At 43.7% G+C, this 24,124-nt stretch overlaps 1 protein-coding gene and 1 pseudogene across 3 annotated transcripts; one reads left to right on the top strand and one right to left on the bottom strand.

Annotated features, from left to right (window-relative positions):
* Positions 1-3,619: 3,619 nt before the first annotated feature.
* Positions 3,620-20,665, top strand: LOC144710824 (RNA-binding (RRM/RBD/RNP motifs) family protein). Of its 2 annotated transcripts, XM_078584634.1 has the most exons (8): positions 3,620-4,037; positions 4,712-4,787; positions 4,859-4,926; positions 18,545-18,634; positions 18,728-18,858; positions 19,951-20,073; positions 20,444-20,474; positions 20,578-20,665. In XM_078584634.1, the coding sequence occupies exons 1-7, from the start codon at positions 3,731-3,733 to the stop codon at positions 20,465-20,467; spliced, it is 819 nt and encodes a 272-aa protein (XP_078440760.1). In that variant the 5' UTR covers positions 3,620-3,730; the 3' UTR covers positions 20,468-20,474; positions 20,578-20,665. The 2 variants fall into 2 exon arrangements, with proteins under 2 accessions (XP_078440760.1, XP_078440759.1); XM_078584633.1 differs by having other exon boundaries at positions 20,444-20,665.
* Positions 20,666-20,909: 244 nt separating this feature from the next.
* Positions 20,910-23,603, bottom strand: LOC144710825 (28 kDa ribonucleoprotein, chloroplastic-like; annotated as a pseudogene). The gene is made up of 4 exons (XR_013583428.1): positions 22,857-23,603; positions 22,439-22,540; positions 21,684-21,934; positions 20,910-21,035 (listed from the first exon to the last, which is right to left on the bottom strand). The product of XR_013583428.1 is annotated as a 28 kDa ribonucleoprotein, chloroplastic-like (transcript).
* Between the last annotated feature and the right edge of the window lie 521 nt (positions 23,604-24,124).

The following is a 24,124-nucleotide window of genomic DNA, read 5'->3' on the forward strand; positions in this document are numbered from 1 at the left end:
CACCTCTTATACCAAGGGTGGACGATCCCATCTTGACCACTCAATCATCTTCGTGAACTTCTTGATGTACCCGAACTAAGACCATTTAGAATCCCATGATTAGAGACACGTTGGCCATTGCCAAAGTACAACTGTCTGTCCACATGACATCTTTAGTGTCTCAAGTCTAAGGACCACTTACACAACCATGACGTGAATCAACCTGATTGACAGTTCGGTATAATACCATTCAGGGATTCGTACGGATCAATTCAGTGAACTCTTTCCACTATAGAGCACCCACTATATATCCTTAGTGTCCCCACACTAATGGCTACGGGACCAGCCATACTTATCATATGAGTGAGGCTAGATAGTGTTATTCTATCCGGATACTTCGATGTCCTTCTCGCGTATCCTTTGAATAGGAATGTTTAGAACATATGCTTAAAGACTAGTGATCTCCGTATTACGATCTCGTCATAATTCACTAAGTCCGATCATGTATTCATGGACTTCACTCTACGCATCTCAAGTGCACTATAATGAATGTGTTCTATGATAAACATGGAACGAGATGTGGAATGTGTGATTGGCTTGTCCGCCACATATATTTCCATTAGCCGGGACGGTTGCTCCGCATGGAGTTTCTGGCTGTGCCGCAGAATGGAGAGTATGCGGGTTAGACATGATGATCACAATCTTCCATTGATATGGAAGATCTGATAGATGCTGTTAATCCTCAACGGAGCTGTTGGTTATCAGATCAAAGAATCCCTTGACCGAGATCGCTACCTTCCCAATCGCATATACTCCGATCTGTCATCTGCTTGCTGGCACAAACTCGTAGACAAACGAGGGTGTCTTAATCCTTCGAAGGCACTCGAACCCAAAGGTTCTACCTTCTCCTTTCTTTATAGTGTTTATTATGTCTTTCAGTATTGATTTATGATTGCTCCTATGCCAGGAGAGAGTTTAAATGTGAGTACAAGATTAGCCACCTAATCGTGATAGAGAATTTCTTTGGCGTATCGGATCACCTCATTCACGTCGATGGTGTGGACGTTATTGGACGAAGAACGTTCCCCACCACGTCGATCCCTTCGAGCCGATTACATGGATCATTGGGAGTTTGATCGAGACAAACCCCGTCATGTGGCGTCCAATTGAGATGCGTCTCGGTTCCCCGACGATTGCTTACTTCTCATTATTATTTTCTTAAATCATATACGTTAATCATCATCATTAACATCATATTAGGAGTTACCCTTCGAACGTATTACGAAGTGTCAATCCCGACCATCGTTTTACATCACCATCCATCCCAAAGCTTTCAATTGACGCCAACCATCTCTAGAGATCTGACCAAAAGCAACATTTATGGACAAAATAGTCCGCCACACCACTGCAATACTGTGACATTTGCTGGCCCAATCACTATTTTTAAATGGCCAAATGGTGGCGGCACCAACAATTGCCTCTCATAGATTGCTGGCCCTTATAACCAGGTTGTATCAGTCAACTCGGCCTAGTCACTGAAATTAACTACATGAAACAAAGCCAAAATAAATCAAACTGAACTGAATCAATCCACCATAGCCACCCCCACACCCCCTCAACTCATGCCTTTGTGACCACCACTCTCCACTGTCACCCTCCACCACTCCAAACTGTTGTATGACATCACAAGTGCTGGAAATGTATTTGTACCATGTTTAATATTATTTTCTCTCTGCAAAAAATTAATAGTTCTTCAAATTTCAGATAAATTCACTAAAATTGAAACCAGGACTTATCATTATCATTTTGGTTTGTTTAAATTAATTTGTGCTAGTTTATTTCTTTGTGACGTAATTTACTTCATATAAAATTCACAAGAATCCAAATAAGTAAAAATACTTTCAAATCTTAAGCATATATTTAACTGGATAATCACTGAGTTAAAACTTGCTCTTTTTTGTTTGACCCTTACTCTAATAAAGAATTTATTAATAATATTTTTACCTAAATCAGAACCTTAAAATACAAGTTTTACCTTAGTTTATGCTTTATCATTTATACTTATGGAAAAATATATTTAAATAGTTTCCTAATTTTGAGGTAGGTTATGGCCAAAACTTGACTTCCAATTGCATGACTCACTAAGATGTCATCTTATACCATGTACCACACCATATTAGAGGCCAATGCTTGGATAAGGACCAATATGCTAACATATGGTTATTCTGATATGCAGGTAAGACCTCTCCACACCCTGCCATGTGAAATTCTCAAACCGTAACCTAAAATTCTAAGTTTTGGAATCTTTTAAACATATTTTTCTTCAGTTTCAGTATTATACATCTTTTTCTTCAAAAAATTCTAGGGTTGCTTGTTGGGATTTGTTAGTCCCAGAATTTTTACATGAGAGTTGCTATTAACACATTGCCGTCCATCTTTTTCAAAATTTTAGCCAAGGGAGAGTCCTGCTGAAAATTTTCTTATGAGCTCAGCTATCCCTAGCTGATCCCCAATTTTGGCCTTTTTATTTTAGACCAATGTCTGTGCCCTAGAAGTCTGATTCTGGTCTATTAAAGCTATTTTTCGTGGCCAATCATGTGTTTAGCATTGACCTGTAATTTATCCATACAAAAATACAAGAATAAACCATAACCATTTTTATGAGGTTAACTAAGAAGGAAATTGCATCATATTTTTATAAAAATTAACATTTATAATATCTCATTTCATTCTTTCGAAGGTCTAAACATTATGTTTGGTTTTTTCCTCAAAGAACAAGGTCTTCCTCTATTCTTTCAGTCTGGAGTTTATTAAAAGAAGAATCTTAAAAAATACCAGTTCAAAAGGTTTTTTATAAAGATGAATCTTATAGTTTCCAGAAGTATTTTGTGGGGGATCACAGACTTGGAAACACAAATTTCCACAGTTTCAACAGGCATTTTGTAAATATGGGTCAAATAGTTTCAACATAAACTTTTTAGAATTTCCTTGCATAAAATTCAGATTTCAAGCAAACCCAGATGAAAAAAGGATCCTTCTCCCCCCTTCCCTATCTCTCTTGTGGGTATAGTTCCGGAGCGTCCCTGACGTGGACGATGGACGAGGGGGGGGATGAGACGAATTTCATCCCATCCGATGTCCGGAGTCAGTGTAGGGACGAAGGATGGGACAAATTCTTGTCCGACGGTACGAAAACCGTCCCGTCCAGTCCTCCTGGGACAAATTTTCATCCCGTCCAGGTGAAAAACCGTCTCGTCGTCCTGGACGAAAAAAACTATTTGATATTTTTAATATATTAATATTGAATTTTCTAAGTTTTTTAGGGAAATATGGAGGAGAGAGAATCCAAATGAACATATGTACAATTAAAAATACAGTGACTTTGATGCAAATCGTCATAGCGAGGCCACGTGGCTACATCTCAACCGTCGGATGTGAGTCCGGCGGTTTTTCATCCACATTCGTCCATCCATCGTCTGAGACCTCCAGATGGACGGTTATTTCATCCCACGGGACGAAAATAGTGCCATCCCGTGGTCCTCGGGACGAATTTTCGTCCATACCCTGTGACGGGACGAAAAATCGTCCCGTCCGCGTCCGCGTCCGCGTCCCTGAGCTATAAGTTGTGGCCTGTGGGTTTTAAGGGAAGGTTGGTCGGCGTGCTCTACAATTGCAGTGTCAGGTCGGAAGATCAGTCGACACTTCTCTGCAATTCCAGTTTTTTCGACTACCCTTCTCTTGGTTCTGAGCGATGACTGACGTGCAACTGAAATCGGAGCAAGAAGTAAGCGGAGATGAGCAGGAAGGACCCATCAATGGAGGGAGCGATGAGAGCGATGGCAACGAAGGCCCGGCTGAGGAAGCAGCCGACATGGTGAAGAGGAAAAACGAATTGAAGAAGAAGAAGAAGAAGCAGAGAAAGAGGGGTTCTTCCGAGGATTACAGCAAGAGAGGAATCTGCTATATCAGCCGTATCCCTCCCAACATGGACCCTGCGAGTCTCCGCCATATGCTCTCCCAATACGGTGAAATCGACCGTATCTATCTTTCCCCTACTGGTAATTACCTCTAAAGATCCAAAACTAGTAGTCTCTTTGGACATGACTCGCATAGAGGTTGTAGAGAATCAAGAAAAAAAACTTATTTTAATAATGTCTTAGATGTTGCTTTCTCAAATAGATGTTATGTATGATGATTTTAGTTTTTTTTTAATGAAATTTCCGCCACATGCTCTCTTAATAAAGTGAAATCGACGGTATCTATCTTTTCCCTTCTGGTCAACACCTCTAAAGATCCAAACTACTGTATGTTTCCTTGATCTTATTCTCGCTGGACATGACTGGTACAGAGGTTGTAGAGAATCAATCAAAGTTATTTTTTAAGATGGCTTAGATGTTAGGTTCTCAAATTTATGTTATTCATGATGATTTTAGTTTTTGTTAATGAAATTTCCGCCACATGCTCTCTCTATAGAGTGAAATCGATCGTATCTATCATTTCCCTTCTAGTGAACACCTCTAAGAAGCGAAAACTAGTGTATGTTTGCCTTGATTTTATTCTCCTCGGACATGACTCAAGAAAGACGAGAAGACTTATGTGGACGAGTGTGTTTTCGTATGCAATTCTGTAAATCTATTCTGTTACCAATTAATGTTTTTTATAAACGTTTTCAACGATTATTGTTCCATTTTAAATATGTTGTTATGATAATTTAATGATCTGCATTGTACAGGGCCAGATCCGACGACTGCAACTCAAGGAAGGCGGAGAAGAACGGGGGGCGCCCGTGGTCAGGCATTCTCCGAGGGGTAAAGGAATTGGAACATTCTTTAAAAAATGTCTTTAAGAGATTACATCCGAATTTATTCGAATTTTTTAGGTGGGTTGAATTTGTGAAGAAAAGCGTGGCGAAAAGTGTAGCAAACATGCTGAATGGAGAACAGATGGGTTCGTCTTCTCTTTGGCTCTTTTGTTTCATTTTTTGTTCTATTTGATATTTTTGGGATTCTATTACAAATTTTGAAGTAGGTGGTCGCTTTATGTCTTTTGCTGTTTTTGTGTTCGGGTGAATTTTTCATGCTGCTCATTTTTTGGTTGAAACTTTTTTTCTAAATCATGGTTCAGATTTCACGCTCTCAAATATATGTTAATGATGGTACTTTTAGTTTGGCTAATGAAATTTTAAGCTTTGGTCCTTTGGAGAAACTATTAATTTGTGTTTATATATGGGTTTAAAGTTCCTTTTCGTATTCTATGTTCTTCTTTTGTATTCTATGACAATTTTAACTTCGGCAAACTGATGAGAAACCCCGAACCACGATTTCTCACAGTAAGTGAAGAGTTCGTTCAATCCACGATTTTGGGAAGATAGGTAAACAGTATATCGGGATGATAGAGAGAGAAGGGAGAGGAATCTGCAGGAAACGGAAAGAGCGTCGCCTCCTGAAGTGCGAGAGAGAGAGTGAGGGAGAGCATCCTCTGCGTGCAGGGAAGATCTTCTGCAGAACAGGGAAACACGATGGTGAGCAGGGATGCCTAGCGGTAGAACGCTAGAGAGAGGGGAATTGAGAAGAGGGAGAGAAACTCACGGTGATTCAAAAAACTCCTTCCCTTCCTCCTCCCCAACCCTTAAGTTAGGGTTGCTATTGGGTTCTGCTGCTGTTTGGGCAGCCGCCGCTCATAAATGCGGCCCAGTATCATATCAATACTCCCTCCGATTTTGACCAGCTTGTCCTCAAGCTGGAATTCCGGAAATTGCTGGCGCAGCATGGAGGCAAGTTCCCACGTGGCCTCGTGGGCGGGCAAACCCTTCCAATGAGTGAGCACGAGGAGGCCTTGAGCTGACGGCTTGAACGCTGTGATGGACTCCGGCGCGACGATCCACTCGTTATCCTCCGAGAGGAATGAGGGGAGTGGTAGCGGCTGATCCGTTGGGCCCACTGCCTTCCGGAGTTGGGTTACGTGAAAAACAGGATCGAGGCGTACCTCGGGCGGAAATTGGATGCGGTAAGCGACGGGCCCTACACGCTGAAGGATGCGATAGGGGCCAAAAAATTTGGGGGTTAACTTCTCGTGGGGCCGCTGAGCCAAGGTCTTCATCCTGAACGGCCGGAGCCTGACGTAAACCTCGTCACCGAGCTGGAAGCTCACCTCACGTCTCTTCGTGTCCGCATGGAGTTTCATTTGAGCTTGGGCGTGTGCCAGGTGGGTCTTCAGGATATCAAGCATTTGGTCACGTTCAGTGAGCAATTTGTCAAGGTCGTCGATGGGTGACAGTTGAGTCCCATATCGGACGATCGTGGGCGGGTCACGCCCATAGACGGCCCGGAAGGGGGACGTCTTAATACTGGTATGATAGGCTGTATTATAGTTCAGCTCCGCCCAGGGCAGAAATGTACTCCAACGACGCGGATGATCCCCCGCGAAACAGCGCAGATAAGTCTCGAGGCTGCGGTTGACGACCTCTGTCTGCCCGTCTGTTTGTGGATGGTATGCAGAGCTGCGCTTGAGGAGGGTCCCTTGCAGGGCATGGAGTTCCGACCAGAACGAACTCATGACGACGCTGCCTCGATCCGAGACGATGGACTGTGGCACGCCGTGGAGGCGAATAATTTCCTGGACAAATTTGACGGCCACGGTTTTGGCAGTAAATGGATGTCGTAAAGTAAGGAAGTGCGCGTACTTACTGAGTCGGTCGACCACCACCAGAATGCAATTTACCCCCCCTGACGCCGGAAGTCCTTCAATAAAATCCATGGAAATATCCTCCCATATGCGGACGGGCACGGGCAGCGGTTGGAGGAGACCCGCGGGTGCGAGGTACGAAGATTTGCACTGCTTACAGCGTTGGCACTGATTGACATATGTCTTGATGTCGCGTTTCATGGCATTCCAGTAAAACTGTTGACGTATGCGCTGGTAGGTCTTAAGGAACCCCCCGTGGCCGCCCACCGCCCCGTTGTGAAATTCATGTAGAATCAGTTGAATAAAAGCCGATGTCCAGGGTAGAACCAAGCGACCCTTGTAGAGAAGATTTCCATCGGTGACCGAGTAAGGCGCGGAGGCTGGTTTGCCCTTCTGAATGGAGTCCCTCAGCTTGCTCAGCTCCGGGTTGTTCCGGACTTCTTGTTGGAGCTCGTGGAAATTAACCCAGTTGCTAACCGAGAGAGGACACACCAGCCTTGTAGGTGCCTCGATCCGGGACAGGGCGTCGGCGACCTGGTTCAGCTTTCCTGCCTTGTATTGAATTGAAAAACGAAAGCCCAAAAGTTTTGTCAGCAGACGGTTATAGTCCCCCGGCACTTCCCGCTGTTCTAACAGATGCTTGAGGCTGCGCTGGTCGGTGCGGATTGTAAAGTGCTGGAAGAGCAGGTAGTGTCTCCATTTCTGGACGGCTAAGACAATGGCCAGCAACTCGCGTTCGTAGGCGGATTTAGTGCGTGCTGCCAGTGGAAGGGCTTGGCTGAAATAGGCAATCGGTCTGTCCTGTTGCATCAGCACTGCACCCACCCCGACGCCCGATGCATCGGTTTCTAACAGGAATTCTTGCGTGAAGTCAAGCAGTGCGAGGACTGGAGCTGTGGACAAAGCCTGCTTGAGTGCCTCGAACGCGTCTTGGGCTGCGGACGTCCATTCGAACTTTCCCTTCTTCAATAGCTGCGTGAGGGGCCACGCCACCGATGCATACCCGGCTACAAAACGCCGATAGTAGCCGGCCAAGCCCAGGAAACCCCGCAGCTCTCGAACATTTTTGGGGGGCATCCACTTGGTGACAGCCTCGACCTTGCTAGCATCAGTGGAGACCCCATTGGCGGAGATCCAGTGCCCCAAATACTCCAATTGTGGCCGATAGAAGAAACACTTCTTTGGGTTGATATGCAAGTGGTGCCTCTCCAAGATGTCCAATGCTTGAATTAAATGAGCCTTGTGTTCCTCCCCGGATTTACTGTAGATCAAAATGTCGTCAAAAAATACGAGGATAAATCGGCGTAGGCACGGCTGGAAGATTGAATTCATCAATGCTTGGAAGGTGGCCGGTGCGTTAGATAGGCCGAATGGCATCACCACGTATTCGTAGTGACCTTGGTGGGTCCGGAAGGCCGTCTTCTCGACATCATCCTCGCACATGCGTATCTGATGATAGCCCGACTTTAGATCGAGCTTGGAGAACGTGGTCATGCCGTGTAGCTCTTCGAGTAATTCCTCCACCACGGGAATCGGAAATCGGTTCGGCACGGTAACCTTGTTGAGCGCCCGGAAGTCCACGCAGAATCGCCACGAGTTGTCCTTCTTCTTCACCAACAATGCTGGACTGGAGTACAGGCTGCGGGAGGGCCGGATCAGCCCTAGAGCGAGCTGTTTGGCCAGAAGCTTCTCCAGCTCGTTCTTCTGCAAGTGAGAATATCGATAAGGACGACAGTTAATAGGGCTCGTACCAGGCAGCAAGACGATTTGATGGTCCGTCGGGCGTCGGGGCGGCAGCGTAGAGAGAGGTGCAAACACCGTGGGGAATCGGTGTCGGAGGTCAGCAGGGGCCGTGACCCCGCTTGTGTGCGCCCCCGTCTGGATTGTTGGTTGGCCTGTCAATAATTGCAGCTCCATTCCTCGGTGCTGGTGACGTTTTGACGCTTGGCGGCTAGGAGTCTCCGTGAGGCGGCTCGTCCCCGGTTCGCCTTCAAGGGTGTGCCACACCCCATCCTCTTGAAAGCAGAGGAGAAGCAGCCCCCAGTGAGCTTGAGTCCATCCCAGGGTGCTCAACCATGCCAGACCTAGGATGACGTCGACGCAGAGTCCCGGGACGGGCAGGAGATCTGTCACCGCGGCGTATCCTTGGAACTGTACGCGGACCCCCGGGCAGCAGTCCCGATCCCGTATTGTGCGTCCATCTCCCAGCCGGATGTCATATGGTGTGGTGGTACGGACGGGTAGCTGTAGCATGGTGGCCAGACGGTGATGGATGAAATTATCCGTCGCGCCTGTGTCGATTAGCACTTCCACTTCTTTTCCTTGGATACGACCCCGCAGTCGGAGGGAACTCTTGGAGCGACGAGTGGGCACCCCCATGGCCGTCTTAGAGGAGAGGACAGCTAGCGTTGCCTCATCCCCCGTGTCGCTGTCGGCGTCCATGGTGATGCCGTGATCTCCGGGCTCGTCATCGGTTCCCCCGGCGTCTTTTTCTTGGAGGAGATGGATCTGGAGGTCCTTTCGACAGCGATGGCCAGGAGTAAACTTTTCGTCACAGCGGAAGCAAAGGCCTTGCGCCTTGCGCTGAGCCACTTCTTCCACCGTTAGACGCAGCCGATGCTTGAGCCCCAGGTTGGTGCGAGGCGCGGTGAGCTCGGCCCCAGTGCCCCGATGATCCCGTGTCTCCTTGTGCTTCATGTGACGTAATCCTTGGGGCTGTGGAGCCGCTTCCGTCTCCTCCTGTAGGACTTCTTCAACTTCTAGTGCCAAGTCAAATAGCTCGTCGGGCGATTGGGGGTTGCGCCAACGAATCTCTTTCCGTATGGAGGGCTTGAGAGCAGCCAGTATCGCATTGATAGCAGTCTTCTCGCACAAGTCGGGAATGTAGCCTGCCAAACGGACGAATTCGTCAAGAAGTTCATCCACCGTTCCCGTCTATTGCATCCGGAAAAGGTTGGTGTAGGCTTGGTGTGGTTTGAGGCCGAACAGATGACACAGTTGAGCCTTGAAGTCGTCCCAGCTATGGAAGCCTGCATGATCGTCCTTGTAGCAGAACCATTTAGACGCCTTGCCCTCCAGGTAGGAAGATGCCACCCTCAGTCTTTCTCCCTCGTCGACCGGATGCGCGCGGAAATATTGTTCCACTTTTCTCAACCAATTTTCTGGATCCCCTCCTGAGAATAAGGGAATGTCAGCGACGCGGTGGTAATGCCTTACCCCACGTTGCCCTGCTGCATTTTGACGGTTTCGTGGATAGGCCTCCGCGTCCGAGTACTCGTCCGTATGTCGAGTGTGGTTGCGCCTGGGGCCTGCTGCCCGGTCGTGTCGGGGCATGACAGGGGGAAGGCGCTCCCCCCATTCTCGGTGCCTGGGGCCCCCTGGACGACGATCATGGCGACCCCCACGGAGTGGGTCCTCCTCTCCCTCGGCAGTCTGCTCAGGAAATTCGTCGGCGCCGTGGTGTGGCTCTCTTACTGGCCAAGGGTGATCTGCAGCTCCCTTATGGTGGTGTGGCGGAAACGGTTCCGTGGGATGGCGGTGGAACGGGGCCCTTCGATCCATCATCATCCCCAACCACTGGCCTGGGATGGGCGGGCACGCATTCCCCTCTTCTTCTTTGTGTCGCGCTTCGGTCCCGTGACCCAGCGGGCTTCGAGACGTTCCCGGACCCACATGGACCCGATGAGTCCTCCGGGGCCGATTGAATCGGTGATCGGTTGCATTGTCCTGGGGTCTGACCAGCGAATTTGGTGTGGCTGGGGTGGGTTCGATGAGAGGTTGCTTCCCACGATTCTGGACCACGCCAATTTCCCTCACCGGTCGGGGCAACAACCCTTCGGGCGCTTGGATAACGGTGGGCGGTTGTCCTTCTGTTGCACCTCCCACCTCCTGAAATGTTGGGGACGACGCTGAGCTACTGGACCCCGATCGGGAAGCTCGATCTGACCTCCGTGAGCGCCCCGATCTCTCAGAGGTGGCGATCTGATTGGCCAACACGGTGTCTAGTTTCTCATGGAGCAGCACCTGGTCCGCTCTGAGTGCTTGGACGTCCGTCGCCCGGGCGCTTTCGGCCACCTGCCCCTTGAGACGCTCCCTGGCCGCCGGCCGCGTTCTTCTTCTTCGCCATTTTCTCGCCCCAATGTCGCCGGGCTCTGATACCAGTGATGAGAAACCCCGAACCACGATTTCTCACAGTAAGTGAAGAGTTCGTTCAATCCACGATTTTGGGAAGATAGGTAAACAGTATATCGGGATGATAGAGAGAGAAGGGAGAGGAATCTGCAGGAAACGGAAAGAGCGTCGCCTCCTGAAGTGCGAGAGAGAGAGTGAGGGAGAGCATCCTCTGCGTGCAGGGAAGATCTTCTGCAGAACAGGGAAACACGATGGTGAGCGCTAGAGAGAGGGGAATTGAGAAGAGGGAGAGAAACTCACGGTGATTCAAAAAACTCCTTCCCTTCCTCCTCCCCAACCCTTAAGTTAGGGTTGCTATTGGGTTCTGCTGCTGTTTGGGCAGCCGCCGCTCATAAATGCGGCCCAGTATCATATCACAAACTTTCTCCATTCTTCCGGTTATGTAAATTTCATGATATTGTCTCATTTTTAAGTTGCAAAATATTATTTTTTAATCAAGGCTAATGATATTTTCTCAAGGAAAATATTTTTTACTCTGTTCTCATACAGAAGCGATTGATGATAACTTTAATTTCCCTATTGAAGATTGAGGCTTCGATCTTTACAAGAGGAAAGGCTGAATAACTTGTATAGAAAATATGTACTTTTCAGTATTATTAGATTTGTTTTAAAGTTGTATTTAGTCTTTTGGGATTCTAAAAAAAGTCTCGAAGTTGTCAGTATTAATTAATCCCTTTTGTTCTTCCTCCATGTTAGTGGTGATTGAATTTTCCTGGGTTATCTCACTTTTTGATCGCAAAATATAGAATTTTAAATCATGGATACATGTCTGACAGGTTTCCAGAATAAATAATTAATTTTTTTTTCTTACAGATGTATTGATGATAAATTTAGCTGTACTATTGAATTTTGAAGCTTTGATCCTTATGAGAAAAAAAGTTGAAAATTCCTACTAGAATCTGTGAAGTACTGCTGATTTTAACTCAGAGAGAGGGTGTGTGTGAGAGGATGAGTGATCTAGGAAAATAAGATAAACTCTATGAAATAGGATGTTTATGTTGAGGTTTTGTCTTTTTAGGGGAAGAGAGAAAAATTCTACAATAGAAAGAGAAAACAGGAAGGTTACAGGGAGCAGTAGTGGCAACAGGCCCAGAGTTGGGGACCGACCTTCCCAACAATCTTGGCATGAGGACACTGACAGTGATACTGATGACTGGTCAGAGATTTATTGCTGATGCTGTCAACATCAACGGCTGGCAATGTCAATGTCGATGTCAACCTTCCCCAGGGGTGCCAGTCATCGTCAACCACCAAAACAATTGACATCATAGTCAATGTGACAGCTGTGGTTGACGTCTACTTCCGTCTGTTTGGCTCTCCCCAGTGACACTGACATTGAGTTTTATATCGACACAATGTTGAAGCGCTCGTCAACCGTCCAGGACACCACATCAATGTCACTGTCATTGTCAACCACCCTGGAAATCACCAACATCATCATGAACATCACTGTCAATGATGGTGTTGAAGATGACTGATGTTGAATCCTACATTGTCGAATTAGTTGTCTACATCTCTCTTGCCTGCCCTCGTCAGAGAAATGGGAAACTTTCTGTTAGATTCAAGTGCTTACCAACTGTGCTAAAAGCTATTGCACAAAGCCAGGTGCTATTTTTCATCGTTAATCAGTATGTTGTCTTCAACACTCCCCCACAACACCTGCCGCTGGTGGCCCAAATGTGCAGTGTTTTGCTTCTGGTATTCAAACCTGCCACCTGGTTCTGAAACTGTTAAACATCTAATTTCATCCTTTTCTATTTTGACACACATGTAAAAAGGTGGGCCATGAGTTATAAATGGCCCACCTATCTCTCTCCTACTTTCTCTTCCTTTTTCCTTTCTCTTTTCCTTTTTTTTTCTTTCTTTTTCTATCGCTCCCCAAAGAATGACCTTTTTGCCCCTTAAAATAGCCGTTGGGGCAACGGCTATATGACCGTTGCCCCCAACGGCTATCTTGAGAAAGGACTTAGCCTATAAAGGAAAGTCTTTCCCAACCTGTTTACATGTGAGCTTTTCCCCTTTTCTCTGTATCAAAAATCTCAATAAACTTCTTCTGCATCTTTCTCATTTGTCTCAAAAAGGCCTCATTTGTCCTATCTGTTCCCAAAGGCAGAATTCTCTGCATTCTTCACTTGGTATCAGAGCAAGGTTGATTCATTCAACGTTCCCTGACAAAAGGAGCTCCATAGTCTGCAAGTCTGCAAGTCTGCAAGTCTGCAAGCAAGTTCTATCATCATATGGGAAAAAAGGCTGCTTCCAGGAAAGTTTCCAAGCAGGCCAAAGCTTCTGCATACAGCTCGGAAGAAGAATCCTCTGCAGACGAAGTGCTTCATATATATGATTATACTAAGAACAGACTGGTCATACCAGATCTGGATCTTAAGTATGATGGTACAAACGGATATAGTTGGATGAAATTGACCAAAAGGTCACTGGTCGCCGCCTTCATGGGTGACCATCTTACTGATGATTCACCACCTACCGATAGGCTCAGATTGAAGCTTTGGCGCGCAGAAGAAGCATACATCACAAACTGGATGGTGAGAAATATGGAGGTAGAACAAAGAAATCAGTATTATCTAATGGATGTTGTTGCAGATATATGGAGGGAAATCCGTAAATCCTGTGCAGAAATGCAAAACGATTGGAGGGTGTATGACCTCCTTCTTCAAGTAAAGTTCATCCGGCAGAAGGAATTATCAGTAGCTTCATATGCGTCCCAACTCAAGGCAATATGGAGGGAAATTGATCAGCTATGGCCAGTCTCAATTCAGAATCTCGAGTACTGGCAAAGGGAGATTAAAGTAAGAACACTTACCTTCCTCATGGGCTTAAATTCTGAATATGAAAGTCTCCGATCCCAGCTAATCCATCGGGAGAAATTCCCTACATTGGAAAAAGCGATCTCGGAGGCAACAAGTGCCGATTGTAGAAAGAAGATCAAGCCGCCAGAAGGCCAAAAGCAACAATTATCGACTGAGCCCTCTGTCTCAGTAGCACATGCCGCTAAAAAAGAAGAGTCAAGAGAAAAATCGTCTAAGCACGTGTCTAAGGAAGCAACCGGCACAGAACCCGTAGTCTGCGCCTACTGCACCAAGCCAGGACATCATATTAAGGAGTGCCGGAAGCTGGCATGGAAGGAAGACCTCAAAAAGAAAGGGTTATGGAACCCAGGAGCAAAGAATAAAGCCTACGTTGCATCCTCCAGCAGTCAAGTGGGAGAAGCACCAAAGAAAGAAGAAGGAGATATTCAAAAGCTCATAGCTGAAGAAGTCGAGAAAGTATTCAAGAAATTCAGCTCCACGTCTCTCGCCCAATCAGGTGAATATAAAAGTATTGCATTTACTACATATGAAAATCTTCAACCAGAATCACATGGATGGATAGTAGATTCTGGAGCCACAGATCACATGTCACCTGATAAATCATGCTTTGAGGAATATAAAGTAATAGATGATAATCATGTTGTCTTTACTGCCAATGGTGGGATTCTAAAAGTGGCAGGAATTGGGAAAATAAAGATTAAAGATGTATTACTACAAAGTGCTCTTCATGTACCAGGACTTAAAGCCAACTTGTTGTCACTACAACGACTAGTGGACGACACAGGTTGGAGATTTATATTTGACTCATCTAACTGTTTTTTGTGTGAAAAGGAAACCGGCCAGAAGACTTTATCTGCTAGAAGGCAAGGGGGACTCCTGCTAGTGGACGGACTAGAAGGACAGAGGACTCTGAAGATGGTTCTCAACACTCAGTCAAGAAACAGTATTTTCTTACTGCACAGGAGACTTGGACACCCTTCCTTTCATCTTCTGAAACAAGTGTACCCTGATTTGTTTAAAAACATTGATATCCAAAGATTGGTTTGTGAGTCTTGTCAATTTGCCAAGCATAGAAGATCTCATTTTTCAAGAACTGATCATAGGAAGAAATTTCCATTCGATATGGTTCATAGTGACGTTTGGGGTCCTTGTTCTACTACAGGAAGATCGCAGCACCGATGGTTTATAATCTTTGTGGATGATTACTCAAGATATTCCTGGATCTACCTGCTTAAACACAAATCAGAAGTCCCAACCGTGATCATCAGATTCATCGAGTTGATCAATAACCAGTTTGGGATAAGGGTTAGAATACTTCGATCTGATAATGCAAGGGAGTATTTCAGTTCTGAAGTAAATCAATACATGAATGATCATGGAATTATCCATGAATCCTCATGTGTGAACACTCCTCAGCAAAATGGACTTGCTGAAAGAAAGATTGGGCACATTATGTCTTCAGCCAGATCTCTATTATTTCAAGGAAACTGCCCCAAGACTTATTGGAGTGATGCTGTGGCTACTGCTGTACATCTTATCAACCGAACGCCATCTAGAACCCTGTCATTACTGTCACCGATTGATCTATTAGCCTCAAGTCACCCAGAATTATCTCTTCATACAAATTTGGTTGCTAAAGTATTTGGGTGTGTAGCATATGTTTATTCCCACTTTGCAGGAAAATTGGACTCCAGAGCTTTCAAGTGCATTTTTGTGGGGTATTCATCTACTCAGAAAGGTTATGTGTGTTACCATCCTCTTACTAAGAAAACATTTGTTACCGCAGACGTGAAGTTTGATGAATACAGCATGTTCTACAATGAGGGACATCGATCTGACTGTTATTTGGAAGTAAATGAAACAGGAACAGATTTAGATACGGAAAATCTGGGATTTAATCCATCTGAAAATTCCTCTCCAGCTATGGATCGAGCGGAAACGGCTGAGGACAATCCAGAGTTAGATGGAGAACAAGAGTTTACTCAGATGGAGAACGAGGAAGATACTCATGAAGACTTTTCGGCACCAGCTAATCAAGGTTGGTCTATTGCCATCAGCAAGGGTACTCGGAATGCCGCAGTAAGAAATTATATCCCATATGCAATTATGTGTCTTATGATCGTCTGTCCTCAGGTTACAGAAAGATTGTTCAGGTACTACTGACCACTGTCATTCCAAGAAATGTTCAAGAAGCTATGTCTCAAGCCGAATGGAAAACTGCTATGGATGACGAAATGTTGGCATTAAGGAAGAATGGTACATGGGATATGGGCCCACTCCCAGAAGGAAAAAAATTGGTTGGTAGCAGATGGGTATATACGATTAAACATAATTCAGATGGCTCTATTGCAAGGTATAAAGCTCGACTGGTGGCCAGAGGATATACCCAGTCTTATGGAATAGACTATCATGAGACATTCGCTCCAGTCGCCAAGCTGAATACAGTAAGATTAGTAATTGCACTTGCAGCCATGCATCAGTGGGATCTTTCGCAATTTGATGTTAAAAATGCATTCCTACATGGAGAACTGCAAGAAGAGGTATATATGGCTCCTCCCCCCGGTTATCTATTGCATGAAAACTCATCATATGTGTGTCGCTTAAAGAAATCTCTGTATGGATTAAAGCAATCCCCAAGAGCATGGTTTGAGAAATTTTCATCTACTCTCATATCAGTTGGATACTCACAAAGTGAGGGTGATCATACCCTATTCTTCAAACATGGCCAAGACTCCAAACTGGCTATTTTAATCGTCTATGTTGATGATATTATCGTTACTGGCAATGATATCAAGGAAATTGGAAATCTAAAACGTCATCTGACCAGCAACTTTGGTATTAAATCTTTAGGTCAACTCACTTATTTTCTTGGTATTGAAGTAGCTTATTCCAGGATCGGCATTGTCCTATCTCAACACAAGTACGTCCTGGATCTACTCAAGGATACAGGTAAATTGGATTGTAAGCCAGTAAGCACTCCAGTGGATACAAATGTCAAACTTCAAGCCAAGCAGAGCGACAAGGATGACCCCATCGATAAGACATCATTTCAGAGATTGATTGGCAGATTACTCTATCTAAACCACACAAGACCAGATATATCCTTTGCTGTGAACTCTTTAAGTCAGTATATGTCAGATCCACGACAGTCTCATCAGACAGCAGCTGACCGTATTCTCTCCTATTTGAAAGGGACAATTGGGAAGGGTCTTCTATTTCAGGCAGGGGGAGACCCTACGGTTAAAATCTTCACCGATTCAGATTATGCAAGCTCTCTGGATGATAGTCGATCTACATCTGGTTACTGCAGTTTTTTGGGAAGAAATTTAATCACCTGGCGTAGCAAGAAGCAGCGGGAAGTCTCAATATCGAGTGCTGAAGCAGAACTCAGGGCTTTAAAGAAAGGTGTTTGCGAAGGAATGTGGCTTAACGATATTCTAACTGATTTAAAACTCATTCCTCCAAAGCCAATCATCTTATATTCTGACAGTCAATCAGCTATTGCTATAGCCAAGAACCCCGTGCATCATGATCGTACGAAGCATGCAAGAATTGACAGACACTACATCAAAGAGAAGATTAATTCTGGACTCATCAGTCCAGAATACATACCATCACCGCAACAGGTGGCTGACATTCTGACCAAAGGACTACCAGGAAGACAGTTTCAAGATTTGGCGTCCAAGTTGGGCATGATTAACATCTATGCCCAACTTGAGGGGGAGTGTTAAACATCTAATTTCATCCTTTTCTATTTTGACACACATGTAAAAAGGTGGGCCATGAGTTATAAATGGCCCACCTATCTCTCTCCTACTTTCTCTTCCTTTTTCCTTTCTCTTTTCCTTTTTTTTTCTTTCTTTTTCTATCGCTCCCCAAAGAATGACCTTTTTGCCCCTTAAAATAGCCGTTGGGGCAACGGCTATATGACCGTTGCCCCCAACGGCTATCTTGAGAAAGGACTTAGCCTATAAAGGAAAGTCTTTCCCAACCTGTTTACATGTGAGCTTTTCCCCTTTTCTCTGTATCAAAAATCTCAATAAACTTCTTCTGCATCTTTCTCATTTGTCTCAAAAAGGCCTCATTTGTCCTATCTGTTCCCAAAGGCAGAATTCTCTGCATTCTTCACAGAAACCATGTCAGATTCAAGTGCTTACCAACTGTGGAACAAGTTATAGCCAATAGCGGGGGCTCTATTTTTCATCATCAATCAGGATACTGTGCTTCAACACTTTCCTGAATGAAAAATGGAGAATGTATCCCTGAGAGTGGTGGGGAATTAGAGAAACCGTGTAAACTCTTTGGCTGTTTTTGAGATAAATGGTTACATAATTTCTCATTAATGTCGTATGGCATCAAGTTTGAAGCTAAACCTTCATCTAGCTGGTTGCGATTGCTTGAAATAACCTGAAGCTTTGTCCAATTAATGTGGCAAATTTGTTTTCTCAGAAAATGTGGCAAAATTTTGATTCTTTCTACTTATCTACCATGAAACAAGCTAAAAATCTTCTATGCTCCTGTTTGCATTTGATCTTTCATCGAGATATGAAAAAAATTCTGCTGGCTAAAAAAATATTTACTTTGTTACTTTTTTTCTTGAAAATCCTCAAGATGCTTGGAGCATTATTTTTGACTTTGAAACGATATACTTTCGTTTTAAAGTGGTACTTTTTGGTTAACCTTAACCATAAACTTCGATCAGGTCATGATGATGTGTTATTTAAACAATGAATGATTATTTATTTGATTAAATCCGGTTGTTTTATAATTGTTAAAAAGAACACTCATCCTTTTTTTCGATTTTATCCATCTGTGATTAGCAGTTATGGTTTTTTCTTCCCTACTGATGTATATTCTGTTTATAGGAGGGAGGAGAAGATCATCATTTTTCTATGATATATGGAATATAAAATATCTGAGAAAATTTAAGTGGGACGATTTGACAGGCGAAATTGGTAAGAGCTCTGAACTCCTGATAAAAATTTTAATAGATCATTGTCTTTTCTGGATGGTTTCCTTTCGGTGAATGACTTGTATTTTGTCTGTAGCTCATAAGAATGCCGTTAGAGAGAAAAAGATGGCCCTAGAGATAGCTGCTGCGAAGAGGGAGCGCAACTACACGCTGTCTAAGTATGCACATTCTCGAGCTCTGAGTGCCATCGAGGAACGATTGAAGAAGGTTCTGGACAGCTGAACTTTATTAATTCCTCTTTTATTATTTATTCTTATTATTTTATATTTATTTATAGAAGGCTCTGGATACTTTCTATTACGGAGCATTCATCCTCTTAGTAATATGTTATTTATCAAACTCACTTCTTATTGAGTAAATGCTATTAAAGTTCCAGTTATTTTGTCAATGTTTGATTCGAAATTCTTATTGATCACATTCTTCTCATTTTTTTGTTGACCCAATGAGGTTCCTATAGATTATCATTGGAATTATTCTAATCTGGTTTTTTGCGACACCTTATTAGAGAAAATTTTAATTTACTTGATGATCGTCTAAAGTTTCTGACCTGGATAAATAATTTTCTGTCAATTTACCTATTGTCTTTATCTTTACGAGTAAAAACTTCTGGACCCTTTCTATCCTTCCATAACTATAATTTATTGCATTTATTATTGACGTGTATCGAATAATCATTTATTTAAATCAGCTATTTATCTTTTTGAAAATTATACAACTGCCTCTAGTTCTATATTCATGGTCAAAGTGAACTTATAGATTACGACATCTCACTTTTTTGTTCATGCGAACGGGTTCCAACATTTTCTCACGAAATATATTTATATGGGCATTTTATGAATACAGGCTATCAGATGTACTCTTTAAAATTGATTAATGGTCAACATAAGTTACTGACGTGGCTTAAAACATGATCCTTTGCTTATTATGTTATTTTTCTAACTGAACGGTATTGGATTCTTTCTATGCAGGGAACGTTCCTTTTTTTGCTTATCGCATCAACTATTTATTTATATCAAATTCGCTAATATTGAAATCAGAGATTTGGTTTTGTTGAATCGTAGAAGTTTAAGACATTATATATATATTTTTTTGTTCCTTTAGAAGAAATCAGACATCATTTTTTGTTATTGCTATAAAAACAAAACTGGAGGACTGATGTTAAGACGTTCTAACTTTTGTTATTGCTCTTAAAATTTTCTGAATAATGGTGGAGGACTGATGTTAAAACGTTATGATATTTTTTTACGGGTATTAGAGTTTTTGGAATTAAACTTGAGGCCATTCCTTTGGGTAATGCAGAAGAGGAAAATTGCCGATGTGGAATCATCGGGAGATGGCAAAATATATCGACAATTTTCCCAAAATCAACCGCTGGACGATGGTAATAGAAAGGGAAAGCTCTCTAAAGACGTATTGGCAGGGGTATGTTTCCCTCTTGAACTAGCATCCATTTTGCAGATTAACCGACACTTGATCATTATGATGTCTTAATGCTGCATGTTTTCGGCAATATCTGATAATAATCACGCCATATACTCGCGGTGCCTGCCTAGGATTAATTTTCTTATTGGATTATACCGCTGATAGAAATTGTGAATTTCTAGTGATGGATTTTAAATTTCTTATGTTAAAGGTTATGAAGTTAATGGGTACTTTTGTACCTGGACCGGGTTCTCGGAAAAGGAGCTTCTTTTTTTGTACCTTTTGCATAATATTGGTTTCCCACAATGTCTCAATTTGTCTGATTACAAACTAACTGAAAATTAATCTTTGCTATATCTGAATGCTGCAGGTTTTTGGCAATATCTCAGCATAATCACGCGGTATACCTGTAGTGCCTGCCTAGGATTATTTTTTTTACTTGGGTAATGTCGTTGATAGAAATTATGAAAGCTAGTGATGGATGTTTAATTCCTAATGTTAAAGGTTACAAAGTTAATGGACGCTCTTGCCAAATTGGCTACAGAAGTACCTGGACCAGGTTCTCCGAAAAGGAGCTTCTTCTTTTTTCTCAGGATGATGTCTCAATTTCTTCAAACTTTCTATGACATCAGTTATTCATTGCCCTTTTTCAGTTGCAATTCTAAACCATGTTGTTTTAAGATATCTGGCCATTCTGGTAATTATTTCAAATAATACTAACGTATGACCTTGACATTCATACATTTGGAAACGAATTATTGGAGGAGTTTTAAACGATATTCCTATAACAAGGGAAGATTTTATATAAAGTAATGCCAAGCTAGAACAATTAGACATCAGCTTTAAAGTACTAGATAAAAAAACATAAGATACATCTATTTATCAATTTATGGCAGTCAGAAAGCCCCTCTCGTTGGCTTCTCTTCAGCAGCGTTGACTCTGATTGTCCTGCCATCCAAATTCTTAAAAAATACAGGGCAATCAGTACCAAGGACTAGAAAAGATCAAACCATCACAAAAAAAAAACAGAAATTATAGAATCTGCTGAATTTTCTTTCGTGGGGCCTGAACTGAAGTTGTTAGCCCAGAGACTAATTTTGGAAGCAAGGGACACCTTGACATCCTTTGATTATGTCCAGCAAACAGATTTCAGAGGGTAGACGAGACAGCTTGATGTTTGGTCTTTAAAGGATTTTCAAGACATCTGAAGCTTCAATATTTTTCAGGAAAATAGTAAAAATAAGACAAATGATCCTCAACTTCCTCATAATAAAGAAAGATAATCCTCAACTTGCTAAAAAATGATGGAGAATTCATCATTGTCACCGTTATTTGTTCAAGCCCAACAATGATGAGTTCATCACAACTCATCATTTTTGCCAACACATGCACAGTGCACTAAATAATTTTTTCATCCAACTGTCTGACTAATTTCTGGCCATCAACATTATCGTCTGCTCGTAAGATGATGATGCCCATTACAAAAAAATAAAGACAAAAATGCCAAATTCATCATTGTCTGCCCACTCTAGTCTTGATGTGGTTTATGGTTTCTTGGGTCTCAGTAAGTTTTCTAATGATTTAGGAGGATTATGGTTTTAGAGGGGTACCTGGCCATTGAGGGCAGAGATGGCCCTCTCCATATCCTGAGGAGAGGACATGGCGACAAAGGCGAACCCCCGGGAGAGCCCACTCTGCAATCCACAACCTCTCCATACTCGCTAAAAACCTGTTCAAGACGATCCTCGCCCACGCTCCACGGCAGATTGCCCACATAAATCTTCTCCGACTGTCTCCGCTCCGTCCTCCCGCTTCCCCTTGGAGATGCCTTCCTCACAGTCAATTCCCTTCCTCGAAGATCCTGTTGTTTTTCCAGGCAATGACAAGATTAAGCTTTTCCAGGTCAACGTCACCGTTGACCTGTGACTTTTACGTCGGTTGACTGTGTGCCAATTATGGCATCTTTGTCACCGTCAACCGTCAGTTTTGGGGTGGAAGATTTTTTTTTCAAAGTTGATGGCAGACATCAACATGAACAGTCAAATAATCTTGTAAACTTAGCCACCCAAAACTCCATGATCGTCATCATCATCGTCATCGAAGATCATTAGCTGATCCATATGCAAGAACCAGAAGGAAATGGGCTCAGAGCAAAGATGACGTTGGCGAGTAGTTGGCATTTTAACGAGGACCATCACCGTCAACGGCGTCAAATTGAAATGATTTCGCCCTTCTTGACGATGGTTGATGACGTTGACGTTGACATGGCCATTGACGGATAGCATCGCAGGTACCTCGTCATCATCAACATCAACCGTTCATCCAAAAATTCGTCAACGACATCGTCAACGAGGGTTGACGTTACCTGTTCATCGAGCTTCTCCATGGCTTTCTCTGCCTCCTCTGCCGAGCTCATCGTCACAAAGCCATAACCACGGCTCTGATCAGTCTCTCTGTCATAGATCACCTGAAAAGAACCAATTTTCCTCTCAAGAATGCAAAATTCTTCAGAAATTGGACTGCTGAGAAGTTCAAATTCCAAAAAAGAACATCAAACAGTAATAATCCCATCCTATATTCTAACAACAAAGAATACGTTTAATTTGTTTCAAATCAAAAGCTTAGCCAAATGATCTTAGATCGAATACGCAGCAAGATATTCAAGAACAAAACAAAAAAAATCAAAATCCAAGCCGAATCGATCTAAGATCGGTTTCACAGCAAAAAATTCAAGAATAAAGAAAAAAAGAAGAAGACTTGAAACAAATTAGTGTCTGGTTTACCTCAGCTACCTCCACGATTCCAGATTGTTAGAATTAATTTGCCAGCATTTCGCCGTCTATATCGTAAGGAAGATTGCCGACGAAGAGCTTCACCCCTTGCGTGGGCTCGGCGTCCGATTTCCAGTCGGAAATCGCGTCGTCGTTCTCGATTACCTGGCTGTGCAGAGCTCGAGCGGAGGAGGAGAAGCGCCTCCTCGCCAATGGCGACGGCGCGGCGGACTGTGTGAGGTGAAGGGGGAGTTGCTCAGCGCGAAAGGCCAGGGAGGAGCGGCGATTGTCGGGGGAGATGGCCTTCTGGCATCCATCGAGCTTGGTCACTGTGGCCTTGAACACTGTCGAAGCAGCCATAACCAACCACGAAGAAGAAGAAGAAGATTAGGGGTTTGAGGGGTTTAGGAGAGAGAGAGAGAGACAGAGAGAGAGAGAGACAGACAGACAGAGAGACAGAGAGACAGAGAGACAGAGAGACAAAGAGAGAGAGATAGAGAGAGAGAGTGGGAGTGAGAAAAGAGAGAGAGTGTGAGAGAGAGAGAGAGAGAGAGAAAGAGTGTGAGAGAAAGTGAGAGTGAGAAAAGAGAGTGTGTGTGTGTGAGAAAGAGTGGGAGTGAGAAAAGAGAGAGAGTGTGTGTGTGAGAGAGAGCGAGAGTGAGAAAAGAGAGAGAGAGAGTGTGTGTGTGAGAGAGAGTGAGAGTGAGAAAAGAGAGAGAGAGTGTGTGTGAGAGAGAGTGAGAGTGAGAAAAGAGAGAGAGAGAGAGTGTGTGCGTAAGAGAGAGTGAGAGTGAGAAAAGAGAGAGATTGTGTGTATGTGAGAGAGAGTGAGTGTGAGAAAAGAGAGAGAGTGTATGTGTGAGAGGGAGAGTGAGAGTGACAAAAGAGAGAGAGAGAGTGTGTGTGACAGAGAGTGAGAGTGAGAAAAGAGAGAGAGTGTGTGTGAGAGAGAGTGAGAGTGAGAGAAGAGAGAGAGAGTGAGAGTAAGAGTGAGAATGAGAGAAGAGAAAGAGAGTGAGAAAAACGGGAGAGAGAGTGAGAAAAGAGAGAGAGAGTGAGAATGACAAAAGAGAGAGAGTGTGTGTGAGAGAGAGTGAGAAAAGAGAGAGAGTGTGTGTGTGAGAGAGAGTGAGAGTGAGAGTGAGAGTGAGAAAAGAGAGAGAGAGTGTGTATGTGAGTGAGAGTGAGAGAAGAGATAGAGAGAGTGAGAGTGAGAGAAGAGAAGAGAGAGTGTGTGTGAAAGAGAGTGAGAAAAGAGAGAGAGAGAGTGAGAGTGAGAG

Source organism: Wolffia australiana, chromosome 13 (assembly GCF_029677425.1).
Source record: "Wolffia australiana isolate 7733 chromosome 13, ASM2967742v1".
Classification (NCBI taxonomy): domain Eukaryota; kingdom Viridiplantae; phylum Streptophyta; class Magnoliopsida; order Alismatales; family Araceae; genus Wolffia; species Wolffia australiana.